We start from the raw sequence: 16,811 nt of genomic DNA, 5'->3' as shown, positions 1-16,811 counted from the left end.
TGTACTGCTGCTCACTAATTTTCAGCTCTCTTCTTAAACTACCTTCACCAACTCTTTCACTGGTAGCTCTGATCACTTGACTGTCATGTTGACACCTGAATGCAGGCCCAGAATGAGCCAAATGCCTCCGGCAAGTCAGATATCAGAAAGCGGCCTCATGAGGCTAATACATCCTTGCAGGACAGCTTTGAGTGCGCACGGTGGACCTTTAGAGACACAGCTACATCAAGGGAGTTGTATAGACCTCTAGGAATACACAGATGCTGTCACTGAATTTGTAAACAAATGCACAGACGATGTGACTGTCATCAGAACTGTCAAGACACTTGGTGACAAGCCACAGCTGACAACTGAGGTCTATTCACCACCGAGGATCAGAGTTATCATCTGGAAACAGCTCAGCCTATAGCATACGAAGAAGCAACTGAAAACAAGCATTATGTGAAAAACTGTCAAATCATTTTACAAACAACAAGGACACACAGCGCTTGTGGCTGCGTTCCAGACAGCAGAAGGCTATAAACCCACTGTGCAATCAGGTCTTAATGACCCCACTCTACCAGATAACACTCAGCACTCTGAACACAGACAAAACTAAGGACATGATCATGGATGTCAGGAGGACAACCTCCAGTTGTGTCCCACCACTGACCATCAGTGGATCTATAGTAGAGCAGGCAAAGTGCACCAAGTATTAGGAAGTGTATCTGAAGGAAGGTTTGAACTCCAGTGACAACACCACAGCCCTCATTAAGGAGGTAAAACATTGTCTCCATCTCCTCTGTAACATGAAGACATTGAACCTGAAGCGGGACCTCGCCACTCCACCCCTGACAGTCTATTACAGAGGCACCACCGAGAGCATAATCATGTCCTGCATCACTTGCTGGTTTGGAAACAGCAGGTCTGAGGAAAGACACAAACTGAACAGGATTGTGAAAACAGCAGGTGACAGCATCATAAATGATCCCTGCCATCTATCTCGCAGCCTGTTTTCTCACCTGCAGTCAGGAAGAAGGTAAAGAAGCATTTTATTCTGCTATAATGATTTTATTCTAAATGCTTCTTAACCATGTTTTATATGATCCAGATATTTTTAAGTACCAATGTTTATTTTATTTATTATTGTTTATTATGGTCCTCATATGTTGAGCTAAATGTTTATTTTCCCTAGGGCAAGCAGAAATGGTATTTAGTTTTTATGCACATAAAAATGATACAGTTCAAGTTCTTTCCCATATCTTCATAGTGTGACTGATTAAACACATCCGTCTGTAGCTACTACAGCTCTGCACATCAACCTTGTTCTTGAAAATCGGGGCGACGTGCAGAGCTGTAGTAAACAGCACTCCTCTTTCTTGCTACGAACCTTAATGTTATGTTTTTTTTTGTTTTTTTTTGTTTTTTTTTTAAATGACATCAGAAACAGCAGTATGCGACATTACGTGATGGCAGAGCTTCAGTTCATCCTTTGTCATTTTTTTTTTTTTTTTTAATAAATAGGACAGGGGGAATGAATGAGAGAAAGAGGGGGAGAGAAAGAAAGAAAACCAAAGGGGAGAAGAGACGGTGAGAAGGGGGGGGGGAAGAGAGAGAAAAAAAAAAAAAAAGAACTCCTGGGTCACCTGTATGGAGAAAAAAAACAAACAAACAAAAAAAACAAACAGAGGAGACAGCAAACAACAAAGAGTAACATAATAATAGAATAAACAAAGCACCATCACAATAAACTAGCTAGTCATAGATATCAATATTTACTAAATAATAAACGATATTGTGCAGCACGCAAGATAGACAGCGCACAGTGTGCTTTGAGGCAGCAGCCAAGAAAGCTTTAGTCCGCGTCTGTGAATACCCATGTGTGCATACCTGTGTGGATCAGCATGCTTGCATTCCAAAGGTTTCTCCATGTAATGATCTGCTAGGGAGTGTGGGGGGGCCACAGCCCCGTCCTCCAGGGTGTGAAGCGGGTATGGAGGAGATCAAAACTCCAGACATCCAGAGGCCCCCAGAACACAAGAGACCATGGAAGACCAACAGAGGGGCAGCCGCGCCACTGTTCCAGTAAGAGCTGAGGAGAGTCCCAGATGAGGGCTCGCCCAGCAGCCGCGGAGCAGAAGTCAGGGGGAGTTGCAGTGACGCGCCCGTGAGCTCCGCCGGCCCCCAGCTGTGCCTGAGTGACCGAGCCCCAGGCCGAGAGGCCGGGGGCACCCCACCTCCAAAGGGGCCCGAGCGAGCCCCAGGCCCCAGGCCCCGACAAGCGGCCGCCAAGGAGTGAGCCGGTGTGTACCCGGACGCCCACCCCCAGACACAAAGAACCACCAACGCACCGACACCTGAGGGAGTCCGCCACCGGCAGGGGAAGTGGTGGTGGGTGGAGATAGGCCTCCAAACCTTGGAGGGCCTGAGGTGTCCCCAGAGAGGTGGCGTCTGATACCCAACCTGACATATAGACACAGACATACAGGCACACACAGACACAAACATCCATTCCCACCCTCATGCTCTCATATGCACTCACTCCACACTCAACCAACGTGGAGACAGACATAAAGAGACACTGTACACACGATCACACTCCCCAAGCATACTCTACAAACCGGGTCTAGGTACCCTTGCCCCTGGAGGGGGGAATTGCACCCAGACCCAGGTGGTGTTACCCTTTTCCCTGCGGTGGGGAGAGGCAGACCACCCCGACTCCGCAGCAGCAGGGAGGCCCCACACCCAGACCGCAGTCGGACGGCCAACTCCTCCTACTAGCCCTCCCGCTCCAGCAGGCCGCAGAGAATGGGGGTGGGAGAAGACTCCAAACCTCCCTCCACCCGCTCATTGTAGTGTTGATGCATATGTGTTCTAAGGTGCAATTAAAACCCAGGAGGGCATGGAGCTACCTGCCAAGGAGCAGCAGGTAAGCGCATAGTCCCTCCTGCTAGCCCTCAATGACTAAGTGTATTTAAAAATTGAGAGGTGGGCAACGACGTCAGGGGTGAGGTATACACCCTGATGGTGATTTGGACTCCGTGATTGTGCCCACCCCCAAGATCCTATATGTATGTGTAATGAGAGTGTGAATAATGTGAATGTCTAAGTTGTGGGATAAAATTGAGGCAGAGGCAGCCAGAAGGGGACAGGGGGGGGGGGGGGGGGGGTAGCCTCCTCTGCACCCTGGTGACATACCCCCACTCCAAGGCCCTGCATGTGTGGGTGGTTGTGGAGGAGCGGGAAGAGGGAGGCAGCTGGAGATGGGGAGGGAAGGAAGGGAGGGGCAGGTAACCCCTCCCTGGGGCCAGCTCCCCCGCTGACCCCAGGAACCTTAATGTTGGCACAACGTAGTGAGATGTGGTGTAGGAATAAAAATGCATGTCCTTGCCTGTATAATCTCACACTTGAGATTTAACTAACAAATAAAAGTAGGAAAAATAAATGTACTGCACTTGGAGGCAGATAGAGAGCAATTGAAAAATGGATGAGCATCCATTTTTTTCTGTCACATAGCCAGTAATACTGCCAGGTAATCAGGACCGAGGTTAACAGAAAAAGCATCCAAATGGCAACAGCAAATAATTTCACTGGTGTGCGTACATCATACCAATTTATCAGGGAAGCAGGACAACATCCCAAACAGATGCATGCACCTACCCCATGTTATAATTTTCTTTCTTTTTTTATATCAGAGAAAAAGCGTTTTGTTTTTCTCCGGCATGTCATTCCAGTCCTCAGGCTACAAGAGCAGTCATTCTTCTCTGTGTAAAATCCAAGTGGTATGTGAAATGGGTTCAGACTTCCCATGTTTCAATTTATAACATAATGATTGAGCTTTGGGGGCAGCAACACAGTAAATTCAGTCAATACAATTTTATTTGCCAAGATGAGTAAAACCCCATTAAATCCCTGCTGAATTTGTCTGAAAGGACGAGAAATGTGGGCACAGGGTTGCTATGTCATAAAATCAGTCGAGATGAGACCGAAGAGATATTGACTTTTCAATTGTATGGAAATGGGAAAAGCATAATGTAAGACTGAGAAATAATCAGAGCCTTTTCCCCTTACCCAAGACGAGTGCTCCTTCATCTGGTGCTGGTTGCTATGGGGACCATTAGCATGGCCACGCCAGAAGCAGCTTTGACAGAGCTGGTAGCCATGGCACTGTTGGCACCGATACCGGAAACCCATCATGCTCTCACTCCGGCAATAAGAACATTCCACCGGATGGAAGACTGAGTGGATAAACACGAAAACAAAGACACTTTCCTGTCAGAGTGGTGATGTCACTAATCTCAGAGCTACTTCTGTATTTGGTTTGTTTTAAATAATAAAAAAATTCAGATACTTTACGTATGTCAATTTTATGTTACCTTATACTCCACTATATTTACTTGAGAAATTAGTCAATGCTTTACAGATAAAGGACAATTAAAAATGATCTTCTGAGTTGACTCCACCACTTCTGTAACAACCAATAGCTAGAAAGTTGACACTATGACACATCTTTAAGACAGCCCACGTCCCCCCACCCCGCCCCCTCATTAGCATATGAAATGTAGAGAGAAAATATTTTTATTCATTTGGAGAAATAAGCGACGGGAAAGTACATTTATAATTTATTTACACAATTTGTTGTCATCGTCTTGATTTTGGTCTTGGAGCCAAGCCAAGACTGGTTTCATGATTTCTTCTGGCTTTTCGTATAACAGGATTTCCTTGTTGGTTTTTTATGATATTTCACTCACTTTATAAAATGTTACCATGAGAGAAAATGTCTAAAAATAGTGAATTATTATTCCTTTCTCAAGCATCTCTTCTCAGTATTAAATTTGGTTTGGGAAAACTTACCATTTTCAACATTAGCAAGTCGGTGCATGAGCGGCAGCCACACAAGACACTGCGGGGGAGGATCTGCCATCAACACATCCAAAAATGTGTTCAGCATGATCTTCTTCTAGATACAAACACACACATGCATGCGTTGAACAAGTGTAAAGCACTGAAGACTTTGAAAAAAGTAAAGGAGAAAGCTGATTCAATATTCTCTTCCTACCTGCTGAGGGAAGCACGTCCGCACTGAGTGCTCCGTGTAGCCGAATGATGGGCCCTCGAACACGGCTGTGGGGAGTTTCAGCACCTCCCGAAGGAACTGATCAAACTTTGCAAACACCATGACGCCACTGGAGTCGGAGATCTGCGAGAAAATATCTGAGAAAGCAAATGTCACATTTTACTTTTGAGCAAAAACAGGATGCAAACCGGCACTTGACATTTATGTGAATGGAAACTATTGATCCTAGGTACACAGACTCAGCATTAACTTAATGCATTTAAAATAAATGAATACTGTATATATGTTGCAGCAGTGCCCCTGTGTGTTTAACTCGAGTAACTACATGCAGACCCTGGCATATGTAATTAACCAAAACATCAGCTTTTAAAAAAAGCAGTCAAAATTGTACTTACAGCGTAGTTTGTCAACAATCTTCCCTCCACACATTGTTGCCAGCATGGCTTTCATTGAGAAAACTGTCAACTTCCCATGGCTTTCACTGCAAGTGGAAAGCATTCCAAGAAGCAGAAAGTTGAATTCAAAATGAATAAAATATACATTTGTTTATTAATTCTGCTCCTATAGTACTAGGAATTTATGGTTTTTATGCTTTTCATGCTTCTTTTTTTAATTTAACCTGAAGTTTTGTCATTTAAGAGGAAAAACTAACATTCAGGAGTACGAACAAAAATAAAATTGAAAAATATGACTGCAGTGTTGATTTTGCATCCTTTAGCATACAAAATGTGAAGAATCTTTAACTAAACCTTAAACTACGGTTGACCGTGGACGTACAAATGATTATTCACCTGCTTTATTAGGTTTCTACAGGGAGTGCAGAATTATTAGGCAAATGAGTATTTTGTCCACATCATCCTCTTCATGCATGTTGTCTTACTCCAAGCTGTATAGGCTCGAAAGCCTACTACCAATTAAGCATATTAGGTGATGTGCATCTCTGTAATGAGAAGGGGTGTGGTCTAATGACATCAACACCCTATATCAGGTGTGCATAATTATTAGGCAACGTCCTTTCCTTTGGCAAAATGGGTCAAAAGAAGGACTTGACAGGCTCAGAAAAGTCAAAAATAGTGAGATATCTTGCAGAGGGATGCAGCAGTCTCAAAATTGCAAAGCTTCTGAAGCGTGATCATCGAACAATCAAGCGTTTCATTCAAAATAGTCAACAGGGTCGCAAGAAGCGTGTGGAAAAACCAAGGCGCAAAATAACTGCCCATGAACTGAGAAAAGTCAAGCGTGCAGCTGCCAAGATGCCACTTGCCACCAGTTTGGCCATATTTCAGAGCTGCAACATCACTGGAGTGCCCAAAAGCACAAGGTGTGCAATACTCAGAGACATGGCCAAGGTAAGAAAGGCTGAAAGACGACCACCACTGAACAAGACACACAAGCTGAAACGTCAAGACTGGGCCAAGAAATATCTCAAGACTGGTTTTTCTAAGGTTTTATGGACTGATGAAATGAGAGTGAGTCTTGATGGGCCAGATGGATGGGCCCGTGGCTGGATTGGTAAAGGGCAGAGAGCTCCAGTCCGACTCAGACGCCAGCAAGATGGAGGTGGAGTACTGGTTTGGGCTGGTAGCATCAAAGATGAGCTTGTGGGGCCTTTTCGGGTTGAGGATGGAGTCAAGCTCAACTCCCAGTCCTACTGCCAGTTTCTGGAAGACACCTTCTTCAAGCAGTGGTACAGGAAGAAGTCTGCATCCTTCAAGAAAAACGTGATTTTCATGCAGGACAATGCTCCATCACACGCGTCCAAGTACTCCACAGCGTGGCTGGCAAGAAAGGGTATAAAAGAAGAAAAACTAATGACATGGCCTCCTTGTTCACCTGATCTGAACCCCATTGAGAACCTGTGGTCCATCATCAAATGTGAGATTTACAAGGAGGGAAAACAGTACACCTCTCTGAACAGTGTCTGGGAGGCTGTGGTTGCTGCTGCACGCAATGTTGATGGTGAACAGATCAAAACACTGACAGAATCCATGGATGGCAGGCTTTTGAGTGTCCTTGCAAAGAAAGGTGGCTATATTGGTCGCTGATTTGTTTTTGTTTTGTTTTTGAATGTCAGAAATGTATATTTGTGAATGTGGAGATGTTATATTAGTTTCACTGGTAAAAATAAATAATTGAAATGGGTATATATTTGTTTTTTGTTAAGTTGCCTAATAATTATGCACAGTAATAGTCACCTGCACACACAGATATCCCCCTAAAATAGCTAAAACTAAAAACTACTTCCAAAAACATTCAGCTTTGATATTAATGAGTTTTTTGGGTTCATGCAGCGTTCTGACGTATGGATTTCTAGTGTGGTTCCCCAGCTGCACCAAGGCCGATCAGCAAGCACTCCAGCGGGTGGTGAAAGAAGCTGGCAGAATTATTGGAACAAGTCTGCCAGAGATCAGTAATATCTTCCCCACTCGCTGTCTGAGGAGGGTGCACAGTATCCTGCGGGACCAACATCACCCTGCGCGCCACCTTTTCCATCTGCTGCCCTCAGGGAGAAGGTACAGGTCTATACAGGCCAGAACATCCAGACTGGCCAACAGCCTGTATCCACAGGCTGTGAGGCTCCTGAACTCTCTGCCCCCCTCTCACGGACAATAACCATATCCAACTTCTTAATAGCAATGAACTGGTCTGCATTGGTGCATCATATCTTTATTCTCTTCCCCCTCCTGCCCCCCCCCCTCTTTCTTAAATAGATAACTATCATATCTGATATCATATCTCACAGTACAATAATATTGAATGGGTTGCATTGTTGTATTTTGTCATGTTTCTCAGGTCTTTGTCTGAATTTCTACGAACATTATTGCTAAGGATTGTCTTATTGCATTGGAGTCACACTGGGTTAAATATGTACACTTGGGTTTTAAGGGGTATTTATTATTTTCTTCTTTTTTTTGGGTTGTATGGAAGCCCCAAACGCAATTTCATTGTTCTTGACAATGACAATAAATAAATAAATACTAAAAATACTAATACATTGAGAACATGGTTGTTGTTCAATAATAAAATTATTCCTCAAAAATACAACTTGCCTAATAATTCTGCACTCCCTGTATTCTTCTTATAAATCGTTTTAACTTGCCTAGCGAGACCAGCTTGTTTCGTCTGAGATTCATTTAGCTCTTGCTTCCGAGCAGAAGTAACAGAGTGGATGAAAGCTCTCCTGCCTAATTCAGTTTGGACCTGAGGGACAGATAGCAAAACTGCTTCCTGTGACTGCAGCAAGTCGTTTCCAAAAGTTTCACAGAGATACGGGAGCATGAATAATAACAGAGTGGGACCAGAATGGCTTTACAGATAAAAGTAAACCAATTGAATGGATCCCTGAATGGAGAGGGCAAGCAGCCAATCAATTTGAGTACACGAGGTACAATAATGAGAGAGTGCTTTATGGTCAATAATAAACCTCCCTGATTCAGGAAGCGGATATTAAGAGGAGGGACGTACCGTAAAACATCTCCAGGGTTACCAGACTTTGTCGACCGGTACAGGGTAGCTTATATGTTAACATTTTTGATTGATGAGCGGTTTAATATTTCAGTTAGTTAAATGTACATAGACAGGGTCCTTTAATAAAAGTAAATATGCTTGTATAATCTTAATTATTAGCTAGCTTAGAGTCTATTTGTTAGCCTGATCCATACCCACCTAAAATCCTGATTTTGAACCTACTAGAAGTTAATAACATTTTACATTCTTCATCGATTGCTGGGTCATTGATACTCTGTCCTCTGCACCAATCTGTATTTCTGGGATTTCTGAAAACAAGATCCATGGACCATCTAAGTGCCAGTAATGGTTTTACTGTATTTTGATTATGTTTGGAAATAACTCAGCCATGTATAAGTGTCTATTTAACATCCTGAAAGTTAAGCAGCTACAGGAAATGTTCTCCCCTGGTCTTTTTAATCACATATAACACAACACAAACCAGAAGGAGAACACTTGGAAGTGCCCAAGCAAATCTTTGGGAGGTGGCAGTCTTTCTGTTAGTGTGACAAATCACAGAGTCAGAAATGTGGATTTGTGAAGATTTATGGGTTGAAATTTTAAAACTGCACTTGATTTAAAAAAGGTTCAAAAAGAGCATTGTGCAAAAGTCCAGAGCCACCTCAGATTTCTATATATTTTGCTAGGAAGATGAGAAAAGGCTCCCGAAATTACTGATTTATTAGTGAGCTTGAAAGTCAGTATTTAATTTAACCACCTACATTCGTCAACACAACCTGAACTCTCTTACTTGCCATTTCTTTAAGTAGTCGTCAGGAATAGTTCTCTTCCCACTTCCCGAAGGACATTCAAAGTTAAGTTCTTCTTTGGATGTTGGCTCCCTTTTGTTTAATTCTGTTGAGGTTTGGGCTCTGGGGAGGCCACTCCAAATGACTGATAGTTTTCTACTGTTTTTCTATCCAGGTATGCTTTTACTGCAGTGGCAAGGTTGGGATCATTGTCATGCTGAAAAATGAAGTTGTTGCTAATCAGATTATATTAGATGGTATTGCATGGCGAATCAAAATCTGATGGTACTTTTCTACGTTCATAATTCCATCAATTTTGATAAGATCCCCCAAAACCACTGACTGAAATGCAAAGTCAAACCATGACAGAGTCTGTACTGTGTTTTACAGATAGCTGCAGATACTTTTGTACCTGATCTCCTCCATATATACTAATCATATGAATCCAAGACCTGTTGCCACTGATTTTCATTCCGGTTCTTGTGTAATTTGGCACACCTCAGTCTTTTATCCTAGTTTCCCTTCCTTGACAGCCAACCTACCATTTCTTTTGAGGCTTTAGCAAACAGTGGATTATCTGCAGGCTCCAGTGTATCTCTCGGATCCTGTGTAAGGTTTTTGATGGATTTTTTTACTAGTTTTTTCTTCTATTAAGGGGATGACTTTCGACACCATTGATCTGCTGTAGATCATTTTTAGAACTGTCACTTCTTCTCTTGAACTTCAATTGCTGAGATATTTGGGGTGGCGGGAAAAAAAATCGAACCAGCACAGTATTGTGATTTTTTGCATGGTGATACTGTATTAACCCAGGGACATGAAATATCAATATTTTTTGTTAAAAGAATGAAAATAAATAGAAAATAATAAATGAAAATACCCTGGGAATACGACTCAACTGCATGACCATCCTGAGATAATGTTAGCTGAACAAGTTTACACTAAATCCAACACTGGAAAAACACTTAGCTTGATAAAGTACGTAATTGCCAGCTTGACCCATTCAATAGCAGACTGACAACAGAATGATAGCAGGTGACAAAGTTTATGTCACGGTCCTGGGTCAGTGACGCAGTGTTTTGTATTTTCAGTTATTATATAGTCTTTGATTTCATAATTTATCATTTCTGGTTTCTTGGTTTCTGTTCCTGTGCTCCTCCTGTGCTCCGTGTTTCCTGTGTCTCCTCAGTCAGTGCCAAGTCTGTATCTTTGTGATATCTGTGTGATTTGTGTATCTTATTTCAAATAAGAAAAAGCTTTTTTTTAAGCAATGCATTTTATAAGCGATTAAGAATTGATTATTACCTAAAAACTGATTTGAAGCAACAATGTCAAATAGTTGATGGCTTCAGCTCCTCTTTTGTGACAATGTGAGGTTTCCACATGTTTTATATTAGTGGACTTGATCCAGTAATCTGTAGCCACTTTTTGTCTTTTTAACCTATTTATAAAAACTATTTACAGTTTATTGCAAAACTCATGTTGGATTCATCTTTGCTTGTTGTTCTGTTGAATTTTTTTTTTACTGCATACAGTAAATTTTCTTGCAGTCCTGCAGTTACACTTATCTTGAATTTGCTATTAGCCAGCAGATTCAAACCATGAACCATCTCGCTGTGAAGCAACAGTGCTAACCACTGCTCCAATGTGCCACCCTCCTTTGGTAAATATTATCTTTAAAAGATCCTAAATAAGAGCTGTGCCTTTACTCTTTTGTTGTTTGTTGTTTCTATCCAAACAACACCACCTACAGACTAGACTACAGTATAGTACTTCTCTGTGTTGTGCACCTATTCCATACCTATCATATGTGGCCACCATGAAGTTGAGCAGGAGCCCAATGGACTGTTCCACATTGATCTGGTGGGTGGTGGGCAGCCGCTTGTTGAGCTGGTAGTAAATGGAAGACAGAATAGTCTCCAGTCGTGACACATTGATTTCAGCATTGTGGTCCAATGTGTTGAGCCCGTTGTCACGAAAGGCTTCGATCATGTTCCAGACATCCACCAGATGAACTGTGAGGGGGGATTGGCAAACAGACAGAATACAATCAATCAAGTCTGCATTCATGTTCAAACAAATGTTTCTGCTGGTGTTATAACGGCTGAAAAGAGGTGACATTTTTTTCTTACGGTTACATCTCTTCTGCACAAACCGAAGTTTGCAGGCAGTCCTATAAGTTGACAGTCTGATGACATCAAAGTTTTGAGCTCCTGAAAAATAAGAGAAACGCAGTCTCAAAAAATCATCTATACCTGACAAATGTAATCTGATATCAAAGTAAAAATATCACTTAAAGCTTTTTGAATGTTTATTTAATCAGTGATACGCTCTGTGTGGGAGGAATTACACGCGAGGGACCATGCATGTTTGTGCATTACATGAGATAGTGAAAAGACATCTCTCGCAGTCGACTCCACTCACTCATTTCCATGAAGAGCTGTCTCTTCTCCACCATGGCCTTGCCTCGTTTACTGCCTTCCTCGATCATTCTGTGGCACATCAAACACCAGTGCATGCAGCACTTACTCTTACTGTGCTTACTGCACAGCAGCATAGTAATAAATGCAACACACAACTCATTTCAGTGTCAGAAGTCATAGAGATAGGACTAAGAAGGATTTGAATGAACTACACTTCTTGCATAAAACTAAAGAAAATGCAGATATATACAGAACAGATGATTTTTGTGGATAAAACAGAATAGAAAAGGATCTGGTGTTCAAGTCTAAATTACATTTACCAGTGGAGGGCACACAGTAAGTGATCCATTATGTGGCTATAATGAATTATTGAAACACTCAGATGAACCCTTGAATACGGCTGTACCAGCAGGAAGTTTGCAATTTACCCTCTGCACAAAGGACAGCGTTAGTCATCAATATAACCTTGGTCAACTATGTAGATGATTTTGCTTTGAAATTTCACTTGTTTATTACTAGTCCATTCCCTATTACCGAGAAGGGACAGAGAACTGAAAAGAAATTATATATACATTATACTGAGAGTGTGCTTGGTAAAAGAATAGCCGTGTCAGAACTGTGACTTTTATTAAAAAGAAGAGTTTAACACTGTCCGGATGATGTTACTTCCTTCATTAGGTATATAAGGAAAAATTAAAAAATATATCCTTTCACATTTGTAGGTTTAATATGAAGCTACAATCAGGTGCCAAATAGCTTAGCTTAGTATAAAGATTTGAAAATGTGGAAATTGTTTGCTCTCCAGCTTCTAAAACTCACATAATGACCAGAATAGGTTGTAGTTTAGGGTGGGTTACATAAGGGATATTTATATATAGTATTCCAGTATTTCTGCATAGACAGTTTTACCAGTTTCTGGCTATACTAGCTTACCAATGTGAGAATGTTTTAGATCAATTACGCGATCTAACTCTTGGGGGAAGTGGAAATAACTAGAGATGCGCCAACTGACCAACAAGAGACCAGAATCAGCTGATTTCCAGTGTTCTTTGCCCAGACAGGTGACCAGCCAGTCAGCCTCATGTACATATATGGCTTATTATGGGCCAGACCACAATGGCATAGGCAAACAGTCATATACTAGCATCTTATTGGGTGAAGACACAAACCTTGGCAAAATAAATCGCCACAAAATGGAACAACAAATTTAATAAGACACTTAAATCCCCCTCACCAAGCTGAACATGGATATTTTAAAAAGGTAGCAAAGGCAAAATGGCTAAAGCTATCAGTATCAGCCTCGGTATGAGCAATGAAAGAGTAAGTAAGTGTAACTTACTGCAGTTTGGCAAAATTATTCAATCTTATCAATTCTTTACTAGTGAAAATAAATTTTGCATTAAAGAAAAGTATGCTGTCTATTGCAGTTCTTAGAAAGAAAATCTCAAGAAGCCAAGGAAATTGCAATCTCTACAAATCTTTTAAAATATGATGACAAAATCTATTTAGCTCTAAACTCACGAGCATGTAAATATTTCTCAGTGCCCCCAAATAATTATCTGATACCAAAGAAGAGATGCCTATTGAACAGCTTTAACTGTTGCTGCCTGATTGAACTTCACTGTTGACTCTGTTGTGCATTTTCAAACAGGATTCACTGCTGGTGTATGTTTTCTTCTCAGCTCAGCAGGGAAAGAAAAGCCCCCTTTGAAACAACACAGGTTTCATTACTTCATTCACTTCTTTCTCTGTACTATTTTTCAAAAGCATCTCCATGGCTTTTATTATTGCGATTCCAGTCACTTCTTTACAGTGTCACTTCTCTCAAACACAGGACAATTTAATTTACCGTTACCACCAATTCTTTTGGACTTGTTTTCTTATCTGACAAAAATAATTTACCGTGAAGACAATTTGCACATGGACACCGTATCCTTTCCTGCTTACCAAGCGCTTATATGACATGCTTTACATGTGACATATTATGTCACACTGATTTTAAAAGTACTTACCTGCCGCACACTGTATGTCAACAAAGTGAAGCCTTAAACGTTGACCCTGTGAAAAAAAAACAAATTGAAAAAGGTCAGCGAGGGTGTCTTGATATTGACTCGACACCACCATTACTACGAGAGATGAGCTATTTCACGCTGACAAAATGTAGTAGACTTTTAAATAAGTAATTAACACCTCCCTTGTTTACCTCCTTCAAGGACTTATTAACTCTCACTTTGTGCTTTTCTTAACCTCCCCTCCATCGCCTCCTGTAGAGATACTGGTGAGCCAGCAAGGGAGCACTCCAGTGCCTGTGGTCTGTGCAAATGATAATTCTCTATGACATCCCGCTCAGCAGTGACTGCATCCTGTGGGCTAATGACACCGACTGAGCTGCAAAGGAACCACTTAATGATGACGGACACAGAGCACATTAGGGACAGCCAATAAGCCATTAGCACTGGGTGTCCCTGGGACCAAGGACTCAAGAGTATCCCAAACATGTTTAGATTACTTGCTTATTCTCATGGTGAATTGAGGGCATTCAGCTGATCAGCAAACCATAGAAGCCAAGGTTCGAAGTGTGTAGACAAGAAGCCCCCCCCCCCCCCCCTTTTTTTATTTTGCTTTCACTTCTATCCAACCTTGTTTTAGACAGACTGATCTCTAATGTTATGACAGAGCCTATTTCCAGTCACAAACTCGCACCTCTCCCTTGTCTTGAACATTTCTCTGTGCTGCTTACAAGAGCCAGCAAAGATTTTTAAAGGGGACGCTTCATTGAAATTAAGTTTTAAATAATAGATATTAATATAATAAGAGCCACATCTAAAGACTATTTTCAACATCAAACAATCTGCTGATATTTTTCTCAAATGTTCAATCAATATTTTTGCCATACGACAGCTTTGGGTGATTTCTTTAACTACAGCCTGGCTTTCTAACAAGCAAAACCTCCCACTTCCTAAACAGCGGGTTGAGTAAAGCAGAAAATCCAGTTGTGGGAATCTGATGTTTGCTTGAAAAACCAAACGAAATGTCAGATTTTTTCCAAATAATTAATTTTTTTGAGCAACTGAATGACTCATCTTCAGCTCTTTGACAACAACCACTCGTTTCACAAGCAGCAAAACCACTCTGTGCAATAGTCAAAAATCTGCTTCAGTGCTTATAAACACCATCACATGCCTTTGGAGCTGGCAAAGCATGGTAGTTTGGATAAAGTCAGACCAATTATATATCATAATTGTGATTCTAAATAGAGAAAAAAAAAGAGCTTTGGGGGCATTTTTAGAGCAGATATGTCAAAGGGGCACGGCTGCCCTTTGGCGAAATGGTTAAAAAACATTGGTTATGCAGTGGAAGACCCAGCAGAGACATGTCAGCAAAATATCACAATGGTTCATTGTAAATAAATTCCCTCTATGAGGTAACTGCTGAAATTCATGAGTATGCAACAAGGGTTGCACACTGGCAGTTCGTGTTCACAGACGTGTAATCAGAGCCTGTAAGCAGATGACAGTTTAACGGTTAAGTTGATTATTTGATGGAAGTTTTTAATAATTCATGCCAAAATAAATTCAGCACATTCAGATCACAGTCGGTGTGATCACTGTTTCACCGGTCCCGATCAATGGGATTTCTGGCTAGTGCCATTTATTCATCTCCCCATAAACAATCACAAGCTCGTAATAATTTGGATGTCAGATGCTTGCAGTGAAGTCAGACTGTGTAGTAATCATCACAGGCCTGGAAAGGTGCATTTTACTGTAACCGCACCTTCAGCTCCAAGGTAATGACAACATCCTTTGACGCGAGTCAACATAAGGACTCGGTTACTGCAGTATCTCTCCGCCGCTGATATCATTCACTTCTCCCTTTCTACGAGCCTTAATTCTAACGCTGAGCAGCACCGCAACACTTAAAAATCACTTCTAAAGCGACGGCAGAGCATCAACGCAGCCATGTTGCTGATTTAACCGCCTATTTACCTTATTTCCGCAGTGGGGAATGTGTGTCGTGATGTCCATACATTTATTTTTTATTTTTTTAATTTGTATTTTTTTGGTTAACAAACAATGACAATTCTGCATTTCTTCAAATCCTACTGGTGTCTCCACAGCCAAGTAAGATACATGGCGGGGAATTGGCCTTTACCGGAGGAAAATCGCGCAGGTTGCGTTTAGAGCATCATCATCATCGGTGGCAGCAGCAGCAGCATCAGATAGGGAGGATGTAAGTGGCTATGGGCGAATAAGGGGGATATTTCCTCCGTGCTGGACAGCCCCACTTCTCACCTTTAATAAATCCACGCGTTTCCCCTGATGTTAAAGCTGTCCGGGCGATGAGAAACAGCTCGGACCATCCATCGTCGTTTTTCAAGCCCCTCTCCCGTCTCATCCGACTTCAGTCTTCGCAACTGCGGTTGTAGCCGCACATAGAAATGTAGAGGCGCCCTGCTCCGCTCGGCATCGTCAGCGACCCAGCGGCAGAGGACAGTAGATACAAGCAGGCACGAAGATGCCATGCGCGACCAACTACTAGTACACTTTACGCATGTGCGCACGCACACTGGTTAAAGGCGCACTACTATTATTAATACCGCTGTTACTCTGAAATATAATCCCCAATATTATACACTGAATAGGAAGAAGCACAGAATTCATTTAGACTCATTTAAAGGGATACTGCAGCAGTTTGGGACTTTCATAAAGAGGGGAAAGAAAGAGATGTGGCCGGCGCAAATACTTTCTAAAAGACCGGAAAAGTATCATGACTTTCTAGTTGTCTGGAGAACCAAGCTCCATAACTCCTGGGCTCTACATTTCTCATAATGCAGTTCAACAGCGTCATAGAGTGTTCCTGTTCTTTATTCAACAACTGGACTCTTGTGGATAATATACTGACCCCAAATGTTTTTAAATATTAAATTAAATATAGTTTATTTTTTGAAGCTATTTAATGAAAATAATACCCCCTCCCCAACTGTGACAGTGTGGTGACCTCATATAAAAACATGTATCCCTCCTAAGGGCAGAGATCTTTAGGATCTTTAGGAGACACCCCACCACATTTCTTTTT

General features: G+C 41.7%; 1 protein-coding gene across 5 annotated transcripts in view; it reads right to left on the bottom strand.

The window, feature by feature from the left end:
- dtnbb (dystrobrevin, beta b) overlaps window positions 1-16,228 on the bottom strand; it is a 41,092-nt gene extending 24,864 nt beyond the window's left edge. For 4 of the 5 annotated variants that reach the window (XM_085256372.1, XM_085256374.1, XM_085256375.1 and 1 more), the window contains exons 1-9: window positions 16,028-16,228; window positions 13,748-13,793; window positions 11,737-11,804; window positions 11,445-11,525; window positions 11,114-11,327; window positions 5,452-5,537; window positions 5,039-5,193; window positions 4,834-4,939; window positions 4,051-4,217 (exon numbers count right to left, since the gene is read on the bottom strand). In XM_085256372.1, coding sequence (XP_085112498.1) covers window positions 4,051-4,217; window positions 4,834-4,939; window positions 5,039-5,193; window positions 5,452-5,537; window positions 11,114-11,327; window positions 11,445-11,525; window positions 11,737-11,803 — 876 coding nt within the window. In that variant the 5' untranslated portion in view covers window position 11,804; window positions 13,748-13,793; window positions 16,028-16,228. The remainder of the gene's footprint in view (window positions 1-4,050; window positions 4,218-4,833; window positions 4,940-5,038; window positions 5,194-5,451; window positions 5,538-11,113; window positions 11,328-11,444; window positions 11,526-11,736; window positions 11,805-13,747; window positions 13,794-16,027) is intronic. The other variant, XM_085256373.1, reaches the window with a different exon arrangement.
- Between the last annotated feature and the right edge of the window lie 583 nt (window positions 16,229-16,811).

This window comes from Mchenga conophoros, linkage group LG19, assembly GCF_057382185.1.
Source record: "Mchenga conophoros isolate Kocher_MC1m ecotype Shallow Benthic linkage group LG19, M_conophoros_male_GT1.1, whole genome shotgun sequence".
Lineage (NCBI taxonomy): Eukaryota > Metazoa > Chordata > Actinopteri > Cichliformes > Cichlidae > Mchenga > Mchenga conophoros.
Note: the sequence above shows the minus strand (reverse complement) of the source record. Positions and strands in the feature narration are given on the sequence as shown.